General features: G+C 42.5%; 1 protein-coding gene across 1 annotated transcript in view; it reads left to right on the top strand.

The window, feature by feature from the left end:
• The window catches only part of rasa4 (RAS p21 protein activator 4), a 283,641-nt gene that overhangs the window by 167,465 nt on the left and 90,975 nt on the right, over nucleotides 1-25,201 (top strand). Inside the window, exons 6-7 of the mRNA XM_063031375.1 lie at nucleotides 5,743-5,824; nucleotides 20,372-20,510. Coding sequence (XP_062887445.1) covers nucleotides 5,743-5,824; nucleotides 20,372-20,510 — 221 coding nt within the window. The remainder of the gene's footprint in view (nucleotides 1-5,742; nucleotides 5,825-20,371; nucleotides 20,511-25,201) is intronic.

Genomic DNA, 25,201 nt, shown 5'->3' with positions numbered 1-25,201 from the left:
AGCTTAGCGAGGTAGTAGCTTGGAGAATCTATCCCACTGATGATAGGCCCCAGGGGGAACGCTCCTTGTGTATCTTAGGGAGCCCGTAGAGTCTTGGTGGTATTGCCGCCTGATGCAGAAGTGCCTTGCACATGTCTGCTGGCAGCCTGGATTTCTTCAGTCAAACAGAGGTCATCCTCACGATCGAATCGGTGGGATCCTGTGTAGAGCTCTGTGGGCGGGATGGTCCAGAATCTGTTGGACTTTACTGTGGTATTCCTTCGAGGACATCAGGATCATCGCACTTCCTTTGTCCGCTGGTAAAATCACAATGGCTGGGTTTCGCCATAGTGCCTGGAGGGCCAGTCACTGTCCTTTTGTAATGTTCCTATTCAGGACGGTTTGGTCCTTTGGCGATCAAGGTTTGATAAGGGTGCCATTCACCTTTTTGAACACACGTTTACAGTAACGTACTTCCTCTATTTACCCACTCACACGGACTTATACCTCAACAATAACAGCCAATCACGCCTCCCAACTTAGAGTGGTCCTTTGTACTTTGATTAACTGTGTGAAAGCTATTTTGGACCTGGAGAATCTCCAAAAGGAAATAAGACGATTACCACAGCTTTCCTGCAGAATGGCTACAAAGTGAAGGAAACCAATCAGGCCCTTAAAAGGGCCGACAGAAATAAAACAGGAAACCTAACAACGAGGAGGGATCTGTCATTTCCGTCTGTCTTCCCGATACGTCCATGGTTTCTGGAAGGATTGCCAGGATCCTGAAAAAATATTGGATTAATACTATCCATAATCCCTAAGGAAGCTCAAATTGCAGCTTATGCGGGTCAAAGATGACCTGGGACTCAGAATGGCTGACGTTTACAGGATTCCCTGGGAATATGGAGCAGCGTTTATTGGCCATGTGGGATGAGTGGAGGAAATTGGCTTCAAGGAGCACAGAAGGTGTATCTGTTTGGGTTACCTGGAGAAATCGGCGGTTGAAGAACATTGCATTTGCAATGGCCACAGAATTGAATTCGACGGCACAAAACTACTATGCCTCAGCTTTTGGGACTACCTGGTGAAGGAAGCCATTGAAATAAAAATAGTGGAAAAGAATTTTAACAATGATGAAGGTCTCACTCTCAGTAAGAACCGGAATTTGATTGTAAACAAGCTGGAACAGTGGAAACCTGATTGGACGAGAACTAACCAATCAGAAGGGACCGACGACGGGGTTATAAATACCACCAGACTAGACATGCCCAGGCATCATCCTTGATGAAGGTGGCAGAGTTTGTCATCGAAATATCGGTTAAAATCGATACCTCTACCTGACAGGATGCCTGAGAAGAGTTAACTGTAGAGATGCATCATTGAGGCTGAGACCTTTTCTTGGAAATTGCACCTTCAGTAGGTTTCAGCTGCAGTCTTACCTTTAAGTCAGAAGATCCCACCAATGCCTAAAAGAATAATAGAATATAGATTTTTGCCAATCTGCATTATTTCAGCGTATTTTAATGCAGATGTAACCAGGGAGGTCTCTGAAAGGACAGGAGTCCATGAATGCCTGCACTTTGCTAAAGTTTGTACCATCTATTCCTGCCTGCTGAGTAGGTAGGTCTGAATGACCTCCCTAATGTTACCCAGTGCACGTCAAACTGAGAGGCAAGGCCAGGATCGGCAACTGCAGCCTGGGATGGTCCTGAAGCCAGGAGACTGGGAGTGACATTGATCCTGATCTCCACTGGGAAAAACAGTCCAGGCATACATTTGGGGCTGACTTTGTGCTTGCAGGAGATCACAGATCTGAGGGAGCATAAAGAAAGTAGTCTGAGCATTGGGCCTATAAAGAAGACATTATCAGGGGAAACAGCATTAGTAAAACACAGATGCTTTGAGAGTTAATAAGAAATCTATTGTTTCCAATTCAATGAGCTTGAAAATATTTTGGACACGGTACTATTATGATGTCATTTGAGACACTTGCACTAAAGAAAAAAAGAGAAAATGAAAAAAAAGCAACCAAAAAAATCAACAACCAAATTTTTCAAGAGGTGCTAAGACACGCAGAATTGATTGAAAAAATGCTCCACCCGAGAATATACCGATTTTTAATAGTAGTGTACAGCCTGGTTTCTGTGGGAGTTGTGTAAAGGACTTTCTAGGTACCTTAGCAGGAAAAACTTCAACTTCAAATGCACTGACTCTGGGCTAAGATGCCCAGGCATCAACAGACAGCCTTGTTTAGCTCAACAAAGGGGAATGTTCTGGAAGTATGACCGGTAGAATAGGATTTGACCTAATTTATACATTTATTTAAATCTATTTATTTAAGTTTATTTGTACATTATTTACACATGTATGTGAGGTGCTGTTCCTTGAGGCCACTGATGGAGACCAAATATGAAGACAGCTGAGTGAGATAGGTATTGAGAACTAAATTGCTCAGATTGTTGTCCGTGGAACGACATATCTGAAAAGGAATGGGATAGGAAATAAAATGGTTGGCCACTGGGAAATTCTGCTTTATGTGGATGAGTGGAGGTGCTCAACAAAGCGGTCCCCCAATTTAAGTCAGGTTTCACCAGTGTAGAAGAGGCTGCATTGGGAGCATTAAGAGTCAGTCCACGGCCTCCTCTTCTGCCATAGTGAGGCCACTCTCAGGGTGGAGCAGCAACACCTCATATTCTGGCTGGATAGCCTCCAACCTGATGGCAAGAACATTGATTTCTCCTTTCTGTAAGTTATATTTTTCCCTCCACCTCCCCTCTTCTTCTATTCCCAATTCTGGCCTGTTACCTCTTCTCCTCACCTGGCTATCACTTCCCCCTGCTTCCCTTTCTCCCATAGTCCAGTCTCCTCTCCTATCAAATTCCTTCTTCTCCAGCCCTTTACCTTTTTTTACCTATCACCTCCCAGCTTCTGACTACGTCTGCCCTCCCCCACCCACCTGACTTCATCTATCACCTTTCATCTTGTTCTCCTTCCCTTCCCCTCACTTTTTACTATTTTGACATCTTCCCCTTTCCTTTTCCGTCCTGATGAAGGGTCTCAGCCCAAAACGGCGACTGTTTATTCACTTCCAAAGATGTTGCCTGAACTGCTGAGCTCCTCCAGCATTTTGTGTGTGTTGCTCTGGATTTCCAGCATCTGCAGAATCCCTTCTGTTTCTAAGAAGATCAGATCTGTTCAGGCTCCCAGGTGTGGTCTGGCCAGGGACATATTTAATTGCAGTAAGATGTTGCTACTCTGAAATTCAAATCCCATTGTATAAATGATAACATACACGTTGCACTCCTAATTGCTTGTTGTGACTACCCAGGTTCCACTCAATATCAAGAGTTCCTGTCTCTTTCCATCTAAAAATTACACTGTTTTTCTTTGTCCAATTAGAATGAATCATGATTCCATATCATATTACACCAGCCCTGTCCTTGCCCATTCACTTATCTGTCTAAATCTCCATGAATCAGCTCTGCAGCCTCCTCACTGTTCACACTGCCAACAAGATTTTATCCAACCTGCTAACATGGACCTTAAAACAGTTTAAGCTCCCTCACCAGCCCCTGAGGAGCTCCACTATTTCCAGCCTCCCAATGCAGGAATGACCGGGAGCAGCAGCCAAGCTGCTGGAGGAACCCAGTGCGTCAGGAAGAATTTGTGGTGGTAAATGGGCAGTTGATGTCTCAGACTGAGCTCTTTCATTTGGACTTCCTCCAACATTTTACTTGTTGCTCCAGATTCCAGCATCTTCAGTTTCTTGCATCTCCAAAACTGATGTTGGCTGATTCCCGTAGCTGACCTGTTCTGATCCCTAATCCTCCCTCTTCACCCTGGAGGGTGTAAATTCCAAACCCTGGAGCCAGCCACAACCCTTTCCCAGCATAAGACTTTTTGGGAATGGCTGATTCCTCAATAGGTCAATAGACACGTTTAATGTCAGAGAAATGTACACAATATACATCCTGAAATTCTTTTTCTTTGCAGACGTCCACAAAAACAGAGGAGTGCCCCCAAAGAATGAATGACAGTTAAATGTTAGAACCCCAAAGCCCCGCCGACTCTCTCCTCCCACGCATAAGCAGCAGCAAAACAATGACCCCCCCACCAGCAAAAAAGCATCGGCGCCCCCCCCCGAGCACTCAAGCGTGTAGCAAGGCATCAATAAAGATGCAGACTTGCAGTACCCCAAAGACTACTCATTCACCCGGTAATTCGACATACCACAGGCTCTCTCTCTCCCTAATAAGGGAAAAAGAGGTGTCCCTGTTTCACATGCAGACAGAAAGACATTTCTATACCTGACTGTTTTTAAGAGGTACTGTTGAAGCTAGTGAACTGTACCTCTGAAACAATATATGAAGAATGGGCTGCACTGCTCCTTCTGCTGCCAGGATCACAATGAGCTGGTCATTATGGGAAAAAAAAAACCATCATCCCATCTCTTGCAAAATTGCATCAAGCACTGGTTATGAGTCAGGATGCAAGATGTCTCCAGTCAGTGGTGGTGCAAGAATTAGTACTGACTCCTCATAGCTCCAGCAGCCTAGATTCAGTCCTGATCTTCACTGCTATCCACGTGGAGTTTGCACGTTCTCCCTGGAATTGTGTGGATTTCTTTTGGATGCCCTGGTTTCCTCCTGCATCCCAAAGTGCTTGTTACTGCAAGTTACCATGTGGTCATGCAATGAGACATTAGGAATTGAATGGGAGTTGGTGGACATGGGAGGGAGAGCTGTAGAAGTCTGGGGAAATATGGAGAGGGTGAATGGGACTGATGGGATTAGAGTAATCCATCTCTGTGGACTCATTGTGCTTATTCCCTGTGCTGTTGTGTGTAATTTAAAACAGAGATGCAAAGAAACTTCTTTAGCCAGAGGGTGGTGAATTTGTGGAATTTATTACCACAGGCAGCCGGGGAGGCCAGGTCATTGGGTGTACCAAGACAGAGCTTGACACGGCATTGAAGGTTACGGGGAGAAGGCCGGGGCGTGGAGCTGAATAGTGAATAAAAGGATTGGATGATTGAATGGCAGAGTACTCTCAATGGGCCGAATGGCCTTATTCTGCTCCTGTGTCTTATGGCCTTGCGGTCTAAATCATTCGGAACTGTCATCATGGAACTTTCACAGCTATTGCAACATCAGATTGCAATGAATTATTTTAAAATCTGGATCACATGGAGAAGTTGGATTATTTAGCCATTACTTCTCCATCCGTCTCCATCCTAGTTCTCCACCGCATTCTGAACACTCCTCCATGCCTCAGATGTCCCGGGACATTGTGGAAGCACAATAGAAGAAATGCATGTTGGCCTTTCGCCCTCTCAGTGTACACTGGGCAATTTAGTTCTGTCATAGTAGTCCTGAGTCAGTTGTGTGGTCCACATCAGGGACTCACTATGCACTTAATTTTGTGACTTGTGCGAGCAAGACACACATTTATCAATGTTGCCAATGATCATTTAAGACTATTCACATTTTAAGCTTTTTAAGATGACTTTATATTTGTTTCTATTGTGTTTATTATTTAATAGTTAAAATACATTCGATCAACTGATAAATCCCACTGGTGATAGCACAGGACAGCTAACATCTTAGTCCACGTGTATTTTGTAATTCTTTAATAGTTAAAATACATTCAAGGTTCCAGCTATGATGATAATCACTAAAACATGTTTGTAAACTGTTTTGAAAATGTTCTGCACATGCAAAAGACACTACATAAGTCCAAGTCAACTTTTGTCCTTCTTTTCAGAGACCTGGCCCGGAAGGATCTGAATGGAGCCTCGGATCCCTTTGTCAGAGTACAGTACAATGGGAAGACCCAGGAAAGCTCTGTGAGTCCAGCCAGTTCCTTGGGATCCAATAATGGTGATTAAGGTTCTGTTCGGTATTGATCAGCTCCTATAGAAGGTGCTAAAAATATGTGGTGTATGTTTTTCAACTTGGATTTAGGCTCAAGTTAAGAGTTGACCATTGTCAACGCTGCTGATTTAGCCTCCACCAACCAGTTGGAAGGCATGTGTAAATACAACAGTGCTAATAGTCTGCAGATACATTTACACAGTTGTTGGGTGCCATTTTCGCAAGATACACTTTCTACCTCATATTTCAAATATGCTGAGTGATCCTGACATGTAAACTCCATCAAGTTGTTTGAAATATTTGTTGTCAAAATTGCCACTGTCGCTGTCTGCTACTGTTTATAGAGTCATGGAGCACTATAGCACAGAAACAGGCCCTTTGTCCCATCTAGTCTGTGCCGAACCATGAACCTGCCATCCCATCGACCTGCACTCAGACCATAGCCCTCCACACCCCTCACATCCATGTACCTGTCCAGAGTTCTCTTAAACATTGAACTCAGCTCTATATCCACCACCGGCACGGGCAGCTTGTTCCACACTCTCACCACCTTCTCAGTAAGGAGGTTCCCCCTCATGCTCCCCTTAAACATTTCATCTTTTTTTTTTAGATTATGAGGACACTCAGTCCTCGTTTATTGTCATTTAGAAATGCATGCATTAAGAAATGATACAATGTTCCTCCAGTATGATATCATGATATCACAGAAACACAGGACAGACCAAGACTAAAACTGACGAAAACCACATAATTATAACATATAGTTACAACAGTGCAAAGCAATACCGTAATTTGATGAAGAGCAGACCATGGGCATGGTAAAAAAAAAAGTCTCAAAGTCCCCATGGCCCCATTATCTCACGCAGACGGTAGAAGGGAGAAACTCTCCCTGCCATGAACCTCCAGCGCTGCAAACTTGCCAAAGCAGCACCCTGGAAGCACCCGACCACAGCCGACTCTGAGTCCGTCCGAAAACTTCGAGCCTCCGACCAGCCCTCCAACACCAAGCACCGAGCACCATCTCTGCCGAGTGCTTCGACCCGCCCCGGCAGCCAAGCAACAAGCAAAGCCAAGGACTTGGGGCCTTCTCCTCCCGAGATTCAGGATCACACAGTAGCAGTAGCATTGAGACAGGCATTTCAGAAGTTTAACCAGATGTTCCTTCGCGCTCTCACATCTGTCTCCATCAAATCAGGATTGTGCACGGCACCCTACTTGACAGATAACAGATCTCCGGAGTGGCCGCTGCGCGCTGCGTCAGGCTGCCGTCTTCTCATCCTTCTCATAACCATAACCAAGGTTATGGTTAAGCTTTCACCCTTAACCCATAACCTCTAATTGTAGTGCCACCCAACCTCAGTAGAAAAAGTATGTTTGCATTTATCCTACCTATACCCCTCATAATTTTGTATACCTCTATCAAATCTCCTCTCAACCTTCTATGTTCTATGGAATAAGGTCCTAACCTATTCAACCTTTCCCTATAACTCAGGTCTTCAAGTCCTGACGACATCCTTGTAAATTTTCTCTATTCTCTTTCAATCTTATTTACATCTTTCCTCTAGGTAGTTGACCAAAACTGCACACAATACTCAAAATTAGGTTTCACCAACGTCATATACAATTTCAACATGACGTCTCAGCTGCTGTACTCAGTACATTGATTTATGAAGGCCGGTGTGCCAAAAGCTTTCGTTACAACCCTATCTACATAGAATAATTTGTTGACACCACTTACAAAGAATTGTGGAGCTGTGTTTCCAGATACCTCAGTTCTACCGCTCTGTTCAGTGCCCTACCGCTCACTATGTAAGACCTGCCCAGGTTGGTCCTCCCAAAGTGCAGCATCTCACACTCATCTGCATTAAATTCCTATTGCCATTTTTCAGCCCGTTTTTCTAGGTAGTCCAAATCCTGCTGCAAGCTTTGATAGTCTTCCTCGCTGTTCAATACACCCCCTGTCTTGGTGTCATCTGTAAACTTGCTGATCCAGTTTACCACATTATCATCCAGATCATTGATATAGATGACAAACAACAACGGGCCCAGCACTGAACACTGCAGCGCACCATTAGTCACAGTCACAGGCCTCCAGTCAGAGAAGCAACCATCTACAACCACTCTCTGTCTTCTTCCTCGAAGCTAATGTCTAATCCAATTTACTACCTCATCTTCAACGCCACCAACTGAACCTTCTTGCGGGACCTTGTCAAAGGCATTGCCAAAGTCCACGTAGACAATATCCATAGCCTTGCCTTCGTCAACCTGAAAAACTCTATAAGATTGGTTAGGCACGACTTACCACACACAAAGCCATGTTAACTATCCTTAATCAGTCCCTGTCTATCCAAATGCTTATATATCTGGTCCATTAGAATACATTCCAATAACTTTCCCACTCCTGATGTCAGACTCACTAGCCTATAATTTCCTGGCTTACTCTTAGAGCCGTTCTTAAAGAACGGAACAACATTAGCTATCCTCCAATCCTCAGGAACTTCACCAGTGGCTAAGGATGTTTCAAATATCTCTGCTAGGGCATTGGCAATTTTTGGACTCACCTCCCGCAGAGTCCGAGAGAACATCTTGTCAGACCCTGGGGATTTATCCACCCTAATTTGCCTCAAGATATCAAACACCTCTTCCTTGGTAATCTGTATAAAGTCTATAATCTCGATGCTACAATCTGTGTCCATCTCCCAAGTAAATACAGATGCAAAAAGTCCAATTAAAATTTCCTCCATCTCATTTGGCTCCATGCATTTATTACCACTCTGATCTTAAAGAGGACCAATTTTGTCCCTTGCTATCCTTTTGCTTTTACTATCTCTGTAGAACCCCTTAGGATTCTCCTTCATCTTGTCTGCTAGGGCAATCTCATGTCTTCCTTTAGATCTCCTGATTTCCTTTTTAAGTATTGTCTTTCATTTCTTATTCTCCTCAAATACCTCATTTGTTCCTGCCTGCCAATACCTGCTACGCAGCTCCTTTTTATTTTTAACCAGGACTTCAATATGTCTTGAAAACCAATGTTCCCTAAACCTGTTATCCTTACTTTTGTTCTGACACGGACATACAAACTCTGTACTCTCAAAATTTCACTTTTGAAGATCTCCCACTTACCAAGTACTCTTTTGCCAGAAAACAACCTGTCCAAATCCACACCTGCCAGATCCTTTCTGATACCATCAAAATTGTCCTTTCTCCAATTTAGATTCTCAGTTCAGACCTATCCTTTTCCATAATTACCTTGATACTAATGGCATTATGATCACTAGATGCAAAGTGTTTCCCTTACACAAACTTCTGTCACCTGCCCTGTCTCGTTCTCTAAAAGGAGATCTACTCTCATCAAGTGGGACTTCTATGTACTGATTAAGGAAACTTTCCTGAACATGTTTGACAAACTCTTTCCCATCCAGCCTTTTTAAGTATGGAAGTCCTAGTCAATATATGGAAAGTTAACATCACCTACTATCATAACCTTATGTTTCTTGCAACAGTTTGCGCTCTGTCTACAAACTTGCTAAATCCCCTGTCTAAATCTGTCTAAATCCCCTGGACTGTTGGGTTGTCTATAATATAATTCTATTAAACTCAAGCACATTCTGTGCCATCTATGCATTAGTAATTCAGCTGAATTCTAGCCTGTTGTAGAATGTTTTCTATCTGTTTCATTCTTAAATTTCAACACCCTTGCAACGTCTGTTTTTTCGGTGACAATACTCAGCTGATGCTGAATGATATTATGAATGATGTTTGTGCTTTATAACGTTATTGAAATGAAAAAGAACTCAGGATATTTCTCGTACTTCTTTTGACAAGCTATGAGCTTATTTCTGCAGTAGCATGTCCCCTTATAGAACAGGACCCAAAACATGTCACCCCCTAGTCCTCTTACAACACAAATCAAATATATTCTTTGGGAAGGTCTCATTAGCCAATTCCATTTGTGTAAAGACACTTAACCTTGCTTTTGGTCTGCAATCTTCACTGTCCACAATCCAGTCTTCAAAGACTAGTTTACTTCCCTGTTTATTCTCCTTGGCAAGTTTATTTGCTAATGCCCACTATTCAAGCAGTGTGTCCCCCCTCCTCACTAAGGAGAAGATACTTCAAATGAACAAAGTAGTTTAAAACACACTGTATTTATTTTCAGTGATACATGTTTAAATCCAGACAACATTCTTAAATCACATTTAAAGCTCACAGAATGTTTATATTTTATAAAATACTACTAAATTAGAAATCATTTCTAAAAAGCAATAGATTTCCAAAACACAGGTCCAATTTCTATAAACTAAAAAGACAACAGTGCAGACAAATGAATTGTCTGTTGCAGAAATCGAAGACAGAGGAATAGATTGTAGTTCACCCTGTGTTTCTGTCGTTCTTCTTGATGTTCTTTAACCTTTACTAAAAAGCCTGAACTGCTCCCTACATTTATACTGTAGCTTTGCCACTTGGGTGACTTCACATGCATATGATAGTTCCTCAGACACCCTTTTTATACAAATGGTCTAAAAGCTACTTGGAAACAGAGTTCCTAGGTACCCACAATTAATGCTGTGAGTACACAAACCTTCCAACTTATTAACACATCAGCCATTTGATACACTAAGTGATATTATCCATCAGGTCTGCAAGCTTCCTTGAACTAAATAACTTAACCAGCTTGTCGGTTTGAAACACGCCCAATTAACATATCCATCTGCTTATACTGCACCTCTTGAGATGTCAGTCCAGCTGCAGTGACCCACCATCCTGCTTCCTATAGACAGTGAATCCGTTTGCAAAGCTGTCCTCTCAACTTCACACTGATTATTGCCGGCCATTTACACTGAAAACTGAAGACTGGCTCCCGTACACATCCAGCAGCTAAACAAAGGATACTAGTAGAAAGTTTGTCTTATTCAAAAACAACCCTTTGATCTCTAGAAGTGCCAGCTGCTGTGATTTGAAAGCCAAGCTTGCCAATGAAGAAGAGGCCCTCTAGCCCTGGAAGTGAATATCCATCCCATCATAAGGCACCTTTTTATACATTTCTTTGCATGCTGTCCAGCTATTGGTTAGTTTTTTCAGCTATAAGTCCAGTGCATATCCATACGTTAACTCCTTCAAATTGTCACTTGTGCTATTCCACCATTACCTCAACCATCAGTTCTACATTGTAAGAATGCCTGCACATTTACAATGGATCAGACTATCTGTTTCATGGTATGTCAGTTCCCAAGGCATTCCTATCTGCTTACTTTCTTCTCCAGGCTAGTGCAACTGTTTATAGGTCTGTAAAGTGGATAGCTGAGTTCTCACATTGATACTGACTAGGTGCTGAATGTGTGACCTTCATTCACTCAGGTTTGCAGCATTCGTATCTCTCTCAGTCTGTCTCTCTCTCTTCCTATCTCCCCATCTCTATCACTATCTCAGTGTCTATCTCTGTTTCTATCTCTATCTCTATCCCCATCTCTTTGTCTCCCTCTCTCCCTCTCCATCTCCCTCTCCTCCCCCTCTCCCTCTCTCATCTGCCCCTCCCCCCAGAGTCTGTCAGGATACTTGACATCTCTCTGGATACTACACCAACTCAATCAGTCCAGTCTAAATCCTGGACCTTTCTTCCATGTCTGATGTAATAGACTCAGTATTATCACAGTATCTGGCAAATATATCACTATATTAAAAATATCGCTATGATGATTGTATGTTCTAGCATCAATTGTTTGGCGACAATAAAGTAAAGTATAAAGTAAAAAATCAAGAACCATTCTGAAAAATAACCCAAGTAAGGATTTCAGGGTTTTTTTTTGCCTTTGCAATTACTTCACCTTTTTATTGACTGTTACATTTATTTTTAGATTGTGGTAACTGCTTCCTTTCGTATGAATACACCTTTTCCTTTTCAACTTTTACCTTTGCTTGTGGTGCTTCACCTGATTCCTTCAAATATTCAAAGATTTTCTTCAGGATTTAAAACTATTGATGCATTATCATGACTCCATTAATAAGGATCTATAATATCCTGTGTTTTTGCCGCTGTAGCATCACACTATGAGTAGGAGTTACGTAGGAGTTGTGTACAGCATCAGTGTAGGAGTTGTGCTTATCCAATTTTGCTGACTCTCATTTATATTCAAGTGAACATATCCATGTGAGAGATCTGATCCAGTAAAATCCTACCATCCTCTGCTTTCTTCACAAAACCTATATTCAATGGATGATATTTTGTTATCATCTGCCTTGTTCAATGTCACCTTAGAGTTGAGGGCTTGCCCACTTTCAGTACTGTTACCCAGACTCGCCAGGCTTCTGTTGCACACCTCCACCTGGTTCTTCTACACTTTTAGGACAGGTTGATGAATACTGTAGATTGGTATTGGTGTCTGGCATGATATACTGTCGATGTGAGTATCTGACTTGATACAGATATGGCTTATCTAGATTATCTGTAATACTGTGCACATCTTTCCAATACTACGGGATGTCTAGTGATCTTGAAGCATCCACATCTCTTTCCAGTCTAATTTCAATTCCTGGCACTAGTGTTAGCCAATCAATGTTTATCCATTAATAATGTCAGTTGCATCCAGTGTTGATTTTACTTGCTGACTGTTGTAGGTCGATGAACTTTTCACCTGACTTAAAGTCTTCACAATATATTTTCAGATTCACTGTGCAATTCATTGCTATGCTCAGCTGAACTTAGCTATGTATGCGTGTCCGTCATTGAGTAATCGACTGCCATGTCAGTGCTCATGTCAACACACTGATCCCTTAACTATTCTCTTGAAGTCATTTCTGCCTGACCTGCTGTTTCTCTGTATTTTGCGTGTGTTGCTCCCGAAGTCATTGTGTTTCCCACCATTGCTTTCGCTCACAGAAGTGTTCACTTAAGTACTACATAAACCCAATTCCTTATTATCCTTATTAATTTCAGTACTGCCCAGACTTCCTCTTTGTGGCTTCTTACTATAAAAACTTCCTCTCTGTGAAAAAAAATCGCATGACTGAAGTTGTTTTGATTCTCTACTTTGGCTTTAGACTTGAATGCTGAGCAGATGTGACCTTTTCCTGGTAATTAAAATATCTTGCTGTTTTAATCTGACATTTATATTGTCATGGATGGTTCATATTACATTCGTGACAGCTAATCATGCCATCCTCACCCACGTACTTTTCTTTCTATTTTGGAACTCTGGCCACTGATATCATTGCATGATTGTAACACCATGTTTCTGCCTGGCTCTACCTGAAATTCTTACACATATGTGGCAGTGTTGAGAAGCTTTGCTAGGTTGTTTTCTGAGTCAAAGAGGTTGAGGTATGAAGAGAGGGTGAGCATGTTAGGCCTGTTCACGTTGGAAGGTAGAAGAATGGGGGATGTCCATGTTGAAACACAAGATTCTGAAGGACAAAAAACGGTCCACTGGAAAAACTCAGTGAGTCAAACAGCATCTGTGGGAGGAACGGAACTGTTGATGTTTTGGGTCAAAACCTTGCATCAGTCTGGAATTGGTGCAGAGTTCTGACATGAAGTGTTGAAAATTCCTTTCCTCCCATGGAAACAATGAAGCCTTATGATGGGATGGATGTTCCTCCCACTGGGTTCCTCCGGCAGAACATGTGTTACCCCAGAATCTAGCATTTGCAGTCTCCTGTGCCTCCAGGTTCTGAGGGAGATGGACAGGGCTGATGCTGAGAAGGTGTTTCTGCTATTGGTTAATCTGGTATCTAGAACCAGGGAGCAAAGTTTCAGATTAAGGGGTTACCAATTTCTGAGATGAGGTATCAGAATCAGAATCCTTTATTATCGCCAAGTATGTGGACACATACACGGAATTTGATGCCGGTTTCCCTGAGCTCTCGCTGTACAGAATCAAAAAGCAAACAAAACAATAGCACAAATAATCGTGAACTATATATAATGAGGTATATCTGTGTATGTACAGGTGGACTTGGTTTATAATAGACTAAAAGCATGACGTAGGAAATACAACCTCTGCTGAGCCTTTTTGATAAGAGTGTCCGTGTTGGGTGTCCACTTCAGGTCCTGGGAGATTGTGCCACCCAGAAACCTGAAGGTCTCCACAGCAGACACAATAGTGTTGAGTATAGTGAGTGGGGGGAGTATTGTGGGGGCTCCTCCTGAAATCCACTGTCATCTCCACAGTGTTGAGCGTATTTAGCTCCAGATTGTTCTGACCACACCAGAGGGCCAGCCGTTCCACCACCTGTCTGTATGCAGACTCATCACCATCTCGGATAAGGCCAATGACAGTTGTGTCGTCTGCAAACTTCAGGATTTTTAACAGGTGGATCCTGTGAGGTGCAGTCATTAGTGTAAAGGGAGAAGAGCAGTGGGGAAAGCACACATCCCTGGGGGGCACCGGTACTGATTGTCCAGGTGCTAGAAATGATGCTCCCCAGCCTCACTTGCTGCACCCTGTCAGTCAGGAAGCTTGTGATCCACTGACAGATGGCGGGGGAGACAGTGAAATGGGTGAGTTTGGAGTGGAGGATTTCTGGGACTATGGTGTTGAATGCCAAGCTGAAGTCAACAAACAGGACCCTCGCAGAAGTTCCTGGGTTGTCGAGGTGTTGTAGTATGTAATGCAGTCCCATGTTGACTGCATCATCCACTGACCTATTTTCTTTTCCCAGAGAATTAGATTAGATTACGAGGACGCTCAGTCCTCGTTTATTGTCATTTAGAAATGCATGCATTAAAAAATGATACAATGTTCCTCCAGAATGATGTCACAAGAAAACACAGGACAAACCAAGAGTAAAACTGACAAAACCACATAATTATAACATATAGTTACAACAGTACAAAGCAATACCATAATTTGATAAAGAGCAGACCATGGGCACGGTAAAAAAAAGTCTCAAAGTCCTGAGAGACTCATCAACTCACGCAGGCGGCAGAAGAGAGGAACCCTCCCTGCCATGAACCTCCAGGCGCTGCCAACTTGCCGATGCAGCACCAGTGGAAGCACCCGACCGCAGCGGACTCTGAGTCCGTCCAAAAACTTCGAGCCTCCGACCAGCCCCTACGATACAGCCTCTCCGAGCACCATCCTCTGCCGAGCACTTTGACCCAGCCCCGACCACCGAGCAACAAGCAAAGCCGAGGACTTGGGGCCTTCCCCTGTGGAGATTCTGGATCACACAGTAGCAGCAGCAGTGAAGCAGGCATTTCAGAAGTTTCACCAGATGTTCCTCTGTGCTCTCATGTCCGTCTCCATCAAATCAGGATTGTGCACGGCACCCTACTTGACAAATAACAGACATCACCACCGGAGTGGCCACTGCGAGCTGCATCGCGCCACCATCTTCTCCAACAGAATTGGGATATTTTGGAATTCTTTACCACAGAGAGCTGTGGGGAACGATTGAATAAATTCAAGGTGGAAATGGACAGACATCTTAATTATGAAGGAGTCAGAAATGTAGTGAAGGAGACTTGCTTACTGCCCATTAACTGCTGGCATTTAGGACAGAAATGAAAGTACTCCATCTCTGGCAGTGTTCAGGGCTTCCTTCATCACGTTGGTACCTTCCTCTCGGTTTTCACTACTGTCAGTCACACAAGTCCCAGGAGGAGACACAGGAATACTGTCGCACTCAGATGCAGAAGGATTCTTCATTGCTGTTTCCATAACAGTTTTGTTTTATCAGTCAGGGTTGTTAGCCCTGAGCTGAACCCCCAAACCTGGAGGACTGGTGGACCACTATTAGTCTCTCCTCTATCTTTTGACCTGTTTGGCATAGGTGCCCCTACCAAGAGCCAAAGCAGAAAGCCCTGGCTTCAGTCAGCATAGCTCTCCGGGTCACTGAGGCTCGCAAGCCTCCAAACCACGACAAGGTTGTGGTCCTCTTGGAGGTAGAGAAGGAGAGAAAATTGGGAAGTGGTGCTGAGCCCAGGCTTGGATGAGCTATGATCTTATCAAGGATATGGAATGCCTATGAGTTGACTCTTTAGAGCAGCTTGTGGTTGGGCCTACTAGGGGAAAGGTAATTCTGGATTGGATGTTGTGTAATGAACCAGATTTTATTAGGAAGTTTAAGATAAAGGAATCCTAAGGAAATAGGGATCATGATATGATAGAATTCACCTGCATTTTGAGAGGGAGAAGTCAGATATATCTGTGTAAAAGTTGAGCAAAGAGGCATGAGAGAGGTGTTGGCCAAAGTTGATTGGAAGGGGACACTGCCAGGGATAACCATGCCTGGAGTTTCTGGGGGCAATTGGGAAGGCACAGGATAAAACACTGTACATCTCAAAGATGAAGAAGTATTTTAGAGAGAGGATGAGGCAACCATGGCCTCAGCATAAAAGCAAAAGAGAGGTCATATAATATAGCAACAATTAGTGGGAAGTTGGAGGATTGGGAAGCTTTTAAAAATTAACAGAATGCAACCGGAAAATAAGAGCAAGGAGGTGATGCTGAGACCTTATAAGGAATTGGTCAGAATATGCTTGGAGTCTTGTGAGCAGTTTTGGGCCCCTTGTTTAAGAAAAGAGGTGCTAGCGCTTCAAGGCGTCCACAGGAAGTTCACAAGAATTATTCCAGGAATGAAAGGTTAATGTATGATGAGCATTTGATGGCTTTGGGCCTGTAGTTACTGGATTTAGAAGAATGTGGGGGGGGGGTACTCTTTGAAACATATCGAATATTGAAATGCCTAGATAGAGTGGATGTGGAGAGGATACTTTCTATACTGGGTGAGTCTAGAATCAGAGAGCACAGCCTCAGAACAGAGGGACGTCCATTTAGAACAGAGATGAGGAGGAATTTCTTTAGCCAGAGGGTGGTGAAGTTTTGAAATTCATTACCACGACAGCTGTGGAGGCCAGGTCATTGAGTATATTTTAAGTGGAAGTTGATAGGTTCTTGGTTAGTCAGGGTGTCAAAGGTTACAGGGAGAAGGCAGGAGAGTTGGGGTTGAGAGGGATACAGTATATCAGCTATGAAGAAATGGCAGATCAGATTCGATGGGCCAGGTGACCTAATTCTGCTCCTAAATCTTACGGTCTTATGGTCTAGGGAGTTGACTGACCTACCTCTGGTCCTGCTACTTATGTCCTTTGTTTTTGTACCTCATTGCCATCTCCATGAGCAATTTGATTTTACACACAAGTTCAATAGTGACATTCTGTGCACTTAATAACTGATTGAATTTGCTTTTTGATGAAAACACAAACTTGCCACACCACACATGATCCAAAGGCACTGTTCTGAGACAGGTCCTTCATCAAGTGCGTGGAATGGGCAGCCGGCAACGGTGATGGAGGTGGAAACGGTAGGGTCTTTTAAGAGAATCCTGGATAGGTACATGGAGCTCAGAAAAATAGAGGGCTATGGGTAACGCTAGGTAATTTCTATAGTAAGCACATCTTTTTGGGCCAAAGGGCCTGTATTGTGCTGTAGGCTTTCTGTGTTTCTAAGACATTATACTTATTGACAGGTTCACCTCATTTCTGATTCATGATTCCAAATCTATAATACTTCACAATTTTGGAAATTTCTGCAATTTTTGTACAACTTCACTAAATAAAGTTTGCTATTGCACTGTATGTTTGGGAACAAAACAGCTTTCTTACACTGCTGTGGCAAATCCTTACCATTGCCTTTAATTTCCACTGTTATTTGATATGAAGAGTATTTCCATGTGCTCTGTGTATGACCGAAATGCTTATGGAACTGAAAGGCTTTAAACGTAAGTCCAAGCAGCCATTGTGATCTGTTTTCTCTCTTGTGGTGACACAGTTTATGCTTGAGGACCATCACGTTGCTATTTCTCCAGTGCTTACCTGTTCAGCCCTGTACAGTACACGTTGTGGCACATCCTCATGTGAAGTCAGAGCTGAAACAAGGTATCAAGAGCTTCCAGACTTGTCCTATGAGCTGTTCACTCATATTCATTGACAAGCTTGGAGACTGCTAATATTTCATTTCTGTTGCCAGTTTTTAGTACATGTATGTGTACACCCATTACTGTGATGAACCTGAACAATGTTATATAAAGATGCCAAAAAAGACACAGGGAGCTGTGAGAACTGTCCTACCAATTTATTTAAAACTCGATCTATAGTTCATTTACTGTACATATTCACCATACATTTACATACATTTCAATGCTGATACTCTATTGGCCAATTCCACAACTTTCTACTTACGATGAGCTGATTGGCTATTCACCACCAATACCTTACAGTTCCATTAAAACTGGAACTGATTGGACGGCACAGTAGCCTAGTGTTTAGAACAATACTTTACAGTACAGGCGACCCAGGTTCAAATCCTGCTGCTGCTGTAACGAGTTTGTATGTTCTCCCCTTGACTGTGTGGGTTTCCTCTCTCGGTCCAAAGATGTACCGGTTGACAGGTTAATTGATCATTGTAAATTGTCCCGTGATTAGGCTAGGATTAAATCGGGGAATTGCTGGGTGCTGTGGTTCGAAGGGCTGGAAGGATGCTACGAGGGGTGATTGATAAGTTCGTGCCCTAAGGTAGAAGGAGTCAGTTTTAGAAAACCTAGCACATTTATTTTTCAACATAGTCCCCTCCTACATTTACACACTTAGTCCAGCGGTCGCGGAGCATACGGATCTTGGACCTCCAGAAAGTGGTCCACAGCAGGGGTGATTGATAAGGTCGTGGCCTAAGGTAGAAGGAGATGAGTTATATAGCTCTCGTTCCATACACATGCAGTTCAACTCTTTGAGTGATTACGCAGAAAGCTTGAAGCTAATAACTCATCTCCTTCTACCTTAGGCCATGAACTTATCAATCACGCCTGCTGTGGACCACTTTCTGGAGGTCCCAGACACTGACTTCTCCAAAGAAGGGATCCGTATGCTCCACGACCGCTGGACTAAGTGTGTAAATGTTGGAGGGGACTATGTTGAAAGATAAATGTGCTAGGTTTTCTAAAATTGACTCCTTCTATCTTAGACCATGAACTTATCTATCACCCCTCATATTCTGCACCATATCTCAAATAAACAAACAAATAAATAAATAAAAATTCTGATATGGATTCTGCCCCCTAAAGTTAATGTTTCAGGTCAATGACTTCTGTACTTTATCTAAGGTTAAAAAGTCTTCTGTGTCCTTGTTGCAAAAGAGATTCAAGTACTTGATTCCACACAGAGTTTAAATGTTGAAATTTAACAAGGCATTTCAAATCAAGGTCATCAGAAAGAAGTGAATCTGACCATTGAAGGATGGCAGTATGTTTGGTCAAGTTGGTCGTTATGGGGGTACAAAAGCTTTGCATGAGGTCTTTGTGGAGTTTCAGATTCTACACAGTGGATGCTTGAGCTGTCAGTGATTAGTAGATGTATTGGAAGTTTGTACAGAAAGCTGAACCCAGAGGAATAGAGTTTTTAGTTAGCTTTAAAGTGGGAGAAGGGTTTGGAGATGGAGAGGGGTAAAATTATGAAGTTTTAACCCAGAGGTTGGAGTTTTAAGTTTGAGAACTGGTTGATTAATTCGTAAAGTTGTAGTACGATTTCTTCTGATTCATTTACAAATTGCATTCCCCATTATAAACCAGCATTCATTGTCTGATCCAGTGACCCACTAGTTCGCATCCTAATTATCACTGACAGAGCATACTCTAGTTTAAAACTCCGTCTGTTCATTCAATGAAGTAAGAGACTCTCGGGTCTCTGCTCTTACTTCACTGTGTAACTTTGTACAATCCCAGTGGCAAACTTCAGTGATGCTCCTGGCAGAGAAAGGTCAGGTAATTTAAATGGACACAGACCATTAAAGGAGCTTATCAGATGAAGGGCTGAGGGATGTTGAAATGTCCTCTGGATGCATAATTTCCAGGACGTGACTTCCTCGCTTTTGTGCCTTTCTCACCAAACCCTATATTGCATCAATATTTTAAAAATCAATAAACAAAAGAACGAGAGAAAATTGGCAAAAATACACTTTTTTAATACCTCAATCATTTTATTTGTGGAGAAACCTCAGATAGGTTTTAAGGAGACTAATTTTTAATGCCTGGAAGATTAAGGTTTGCCAAGCCTTGAAGGAGTCTGGTTGAATAAGTTCCCAATGATTTTTCCAAATTCTCTGCTGTGTTTATGTACAAGTCAATATGACTGGGAGAAAATTATATGCCTCGAATTTGCAGCTTGAGGAAGATGAAAATTTAAATAATTCACAATAATATGATTTAACTACCAGTTTGATTGTCATTATTTCTCATTGTGCTCTCTGCCATTTAGCATTTATAATGTAAACAATTATGCAGATGATGGAAATCCGAAATAAAAACAGAAATTATTTGAAAACACATTAGGTCCAGCAACATTTATGGAGAAAAGAAATAGCATTAATTTTTCGGGTCAACCTGAAACATTCACTCCTCAGCTGCTCTTGAACTCGCTGATGACTTACAGCATTTTTAGTCCATTTGATTAACAGCAAGTAGCTGGATACGTAGGTACTGCTCAAGTGAGATCTTCTGAGACTGAGTTTTTTGGGTTTTTTTTGTAGGTTGTGAAAAAATCCTGTTACCCCCGTTGGAATGAGGTCTTTGATTTTGCCCTGGACGATGCTGTGACTGAGAACACCTTGTACGTGGAGGTGTGGGACTGGGACCTGGTCAGTAAAAATGACTTCCTGGGAAAGGTAGGTAATACTTGAGGTACACCTGGCTTAGAGCTTGAGGCTATTCCTCCTGTGTGTGTTGAGAACCCTCAGTATATTAATATTCTGATGATCTGGAATAAAAATCACAAACTGCAATTCAAGGAGGGATTGTGTACAGTTCTGGTCACCGAATTATAGGAAAGATGTCAATAAAATTGAGCGAGTACAGAGGAGATTTACTAAAATGTTGCCTGGGTTTCATCTCCTAAGTTACAGAGAAAGGTTGAACAAGTTAGGTCTTTATTCTTTGGAGCGTAGAAGGTTGAGAGGGGACTTGATAGAGGTGTTTAAAAGTATGAGGGGGATTGATAGAGTTGACATGGGTAGGCTTTTTCCATTGAGAATGGGGGGAGATTCAAACAAGAGGACATGAGTTGAGAGTTAAAGGGCAAAAGTTTAGGGGTAACATGAGGGAGAACTTCTTTACTCAGAGAGCTGAAGTGATTGAGGCAGATTCGATGTTGTCCCTTAAAGTTAAGTTGGATAGATATATGGACAGGAAAGGAATGGAGGGTTATGGGCCGAGTGCAGGTCGGTGGGACTAGGTGAGAGTAAGAGTTCGGCATGGACTAGAAGAGCTGAGATGGCCTATTTCCGTGTTGTAATTGTTATATGGTTATATGGTTATATAACACTGGATGATTTTAGTTCTGACATCTCATTTGAACAGAGCCATCTCCTCCAGGCAGCAATAAGATAATGTCCAAGCAATGTGACATAGCTTTGTCAATCAAGGAATAAATTATTGGCCAGGAGACCATTGAGAGTGCCTTGTTCTTCATTAAAATAGTGGGGCAGGATATTTGATGTCTTCTTCAGAGGATGGCAGCGGGAAGAAGTTGAACATTCCTCCAGAAGTGTACCTCTCTGCCACTACTACTGGACTGTACCAACTAGATGATAAATTAGCAGGTCAGGCAGCCTATATTGGAGGGGAATAACCCGTTGACTTCATCAGGACTTGGCCTGAAACATCGACTCAGAATTAAAGTCAGATTTAATATCACTGGCATATGTGGTGAAATTTGTTGTTTTGCAGCAGCAGACAGTGCAACACACAATATTGAAAAATAACAGTGAGAAACATATATTAACAAATAAATTAAATAAGTAGTGCAAAAAGAGAGCAAATAAAGAAAAAAACTTGTGATATAGTGTACATGGGTTCATTGTCCATTCAGAAATCTGATGGCAGAGGGGAAGAAGTTGTACTTAACCATTGAGTATGTGTCTTCAGGCTCCTGTACCTCTTCGTGATGGTGGCAATGAGAAGAGAGCATGCCTTGTGTGATGGAAGTCCTAAATGAATGATGCCACCTTTTTGAGACATCACCTTTTGAAGCTGTCCTTGATACTGGGGAGGCTTGTGCCCATGGTAGATCTGGCTGACTTTGCAACGCACTAAAGCTTTGTCTGATTCTCTGCAGTAGCCCCTCCATACCAGTCAGTGATGCAACCAGTTAGAATACTCCCTATGGTACATCTGTAGAAATTTGCTAGAGCCTTTGGTGATATGCCTAATTCTCCTCAAACTCCTAATGAAATATAGCCACTGTCATGCCTTCTTCGTAATTGCATCAATATGTTGGGCTGATGATACTGTAAATCTTCAAAGATGTTGATACCCAGGAACTTGAAACTGCTCACCATGTCCACTCCTGATCTCTTGATGAGGACCGCTGTATATTCCCCTGACTTCCCTTTCCTAAGTTCCACAAGCAATTTCTTGGTCTTACTGATATTGAGTGCAAGGTTGTTGTTGTGACCACATTCAACCAGCTGATCTATCTCACTCTTGTACGCCTCCTCATCAGCATCTGAAATTCTGCCAAGAATACTTGTGTCATCAGCAAATTGATAGATGGTGTTTGAGCTCTGCCTAGCTACACAGTTGTGGGTGTAGAGAGAGTAGAGCAGTGGGCTAAGCACACATCCTTGAGGTGCAACAGTGTTGATTGTCAGTGAGGAGATGTTATTTCTGATCTGCACTGACCAGTCTCCTGATGAGGAAGACCCTGCCCGACTTGGATTTTGTGTGTGTTGCCAAAGATTTCCAGCATCTGCAGAATTATTGTGTTTATGAACTAGATAGTAAAACCAGTCTCTCTTTGCATTATAATCTGGTCTCAGTTTTATAATGCACTCAGGTAGAAGGGTGGGCTGGCAAGTTTGCAGACGACACAAAGGTTGGTGGTGTTGTAGATAGTGTAGAGGATTGTCGAAGATTGCAGAGAGACATTGATAGGATGCAGATGTGGGCTGAGAAGTGGCAGATGGAGTTCAACCCGGAGAAGTGTGAGGTGGTACACTTTGGAAGGACAAACTCCAAGGCGGAGTACAAAGTAAATGGCAGGGTATTTGGTAGTGTGGAGGAGCAGAGGGATCTGGGGGTACATGTCCACAGATACCTGAAAGTTGCCTCACAGGTGGATAGGGTAGTTAAGAAAGCTTATGGGGTGTTAGCTTTCATAAGTCGGGGGATAGAGTTTAAGAATCGTGATGTAATGATGCAGCTCTATAAAACTCTGGTTAGGCCACAACTGGAGTACTGTGTCCAGTTCTGGTCACCTCACTATAGGAAGGATGTGGAAGCATTGGAAAGGGTACAGAGGAGATTTACCAGGATGCTGCCTGGTTTAGAGAGCATGGATTATGATCAGAGATTAAGGGAGCTAGGGCTTTACTCTTTGGAGAAAAGGAGGATGAGAGGAGACATGATAGAGGTGTACAAGATATTAAGAGGAATAGATAGAGTGGATAGCCAGCGCCTCTTCCCCAGGGCACCACTGCTCAATACAAGAGGACATGGCCTTAAGATAAGGGGTGGGAAGTTCAAGGGGATATTAGAGGAAGGTTTTTTACTCAGAGTGGTTGATGCGTGGAATGCACTGCCTGAGTCAGTGGTGGAGGCAGATACACTAGTGAAATTTAAGAGACTACTAGACAGGTACATGGAGAAATTTAAGGTGGGGGGTTATATGGGAGGCAGGATTTGAGGGTCAGCACAACATTGTGGGCCGAAGGGCCTGTAATGTGCTGTACTATTCTATGTTCTATGTTCTATGTTATAAATTTCACTCCTTTGACTATATACTGTGCCCTCTATATTATAATGTCCAAACTCTGGATTGTAAAATCTGACCTCTGAATTATAAATTCCATCCTCTGGATCTTAAAATCTAATTTCTGGATTATAAATTCCAGCTTCTGATTAGAGCTCAAATTCTAAGGTGAAAGTGCTTCCACTGAGACACAGTTGATGTTTGTACTTCATACTGATTTGGTTCATTCTGGGTAAAGTATGATAGTACATCATTAAGAAGCTTTTATTCTTGAGGCTTTGAATCAGTTCCCAGTTTTTCTTCTTCTGACTGTTAATGGTGGTTGGCAGTCCAACTTAAAGGTGCTTTACCACCACTAACTGAATTGGAGTGTGGTGTAGAGAACTGGGAAATAAAACTCTTACTAGTTCTTTACTAAATGGATTATTTCCTTATGTGTCAGCACTGCCAAGTGTCACCTTCCTAGGTTCTGCTGTGGAAAACAACATCAGAGTCCATACAGGGAGACTCTCTCTCCATCAATACAATGACCATCAGCCCATTGACTCAATCCTCTAGGACAGGATAGAACCATAACTCATCTATCATTTGGGAGACCAACCAAGGAAGAGCTGTATTTCCGTTTTTATCTAAAGTCCGTGAGTGAAGAAGTGCTGCAACATAGTGTGGACATCAAAAGATCAATTGGTTCACCAAGGATGCCCTATTGCTGGCCTTCATCTCCTGCAGAGAACGTATGCAAAATTTAAGGATATTCAGTCATTATCACGTCATACTCCAAGTAGATTTGATTGCCTCCGTGAACCTTGTGTGTTGAATATTTTTGTTCTGTAAGGCAGTTGCTAAAGGAAGCTTAGCGCTGTTGATCTCCTGTGGAACTTTGCTACATGGGACTTAGCCGTGCATTACACTTTACGGTCTCCCTCTCAAAACTGTGTGCCACCTGCAAATCTTTTAGTTTGACAACAATGTTTCTAAGATTCATGAGCTTATACAGGGATATTTCCATTAATTCAGCATATTAATGATTCAGACGACACCAAAGTGCCTCACGTCCACAGATGTACTTCTGAAGTGCTTCCAATATTTGCAGTTATCTAAACAGCACTTGAAGTGGGATTTAAAACATTAATTGAACATTGCAAACATCGTGCAAAGCTTAGCATAAAGAAAACCTGGAAGTCTGAAACAAATGACAGAGATGCACAAATGGATCTATTGTGCGTAAAGGAGAGGAAGAGATTAATGATGTCCTCCTTAACATTTAGCTGGTACATAAATTAACTATTATCAAACACTCATGAAACTAGTACAGGCAATTCCTAATGCAGCATTTGGCACAGCTTATAATATCTGCACTCAGTGGCCACATCATTGGGTACCTCCAAAACCTAACAGAGTGGCCACTGAGTGTGTGTCCATGGTCTTCAGTTGCTGTAGCTCATCCACTTCAAGGTTCGACATGTTGTGTGTTCAGAGATGTTCTTCTGAACACCACTGTTGTAATCTGTGATTATTTGAGTTACTGTTGCCTTGTCACCTTGAACCAGTCTGGTCAATCTCCTCTGTGTTCTCTCTTTAACAAAGCATTTTCACCCACAGAATTACCGCT

This window comes from Mobula hypostoma, chromosome 23 (assembly GCF_963921235.1).
Source record: "Mobula hypostoma chromosome 23, sMobHyp1.1, whole genome shotgun sequence".
Lineage (NCBI taxonomy): Eukaryota > Metazoa > Chordata > Chondrichthyes > Myliobatiformes > Myliobatidae > Mobula > Mobula hypostoma.
This window is presented reverse-complemented; position numbering and strand designations above follow the sequence as displayed.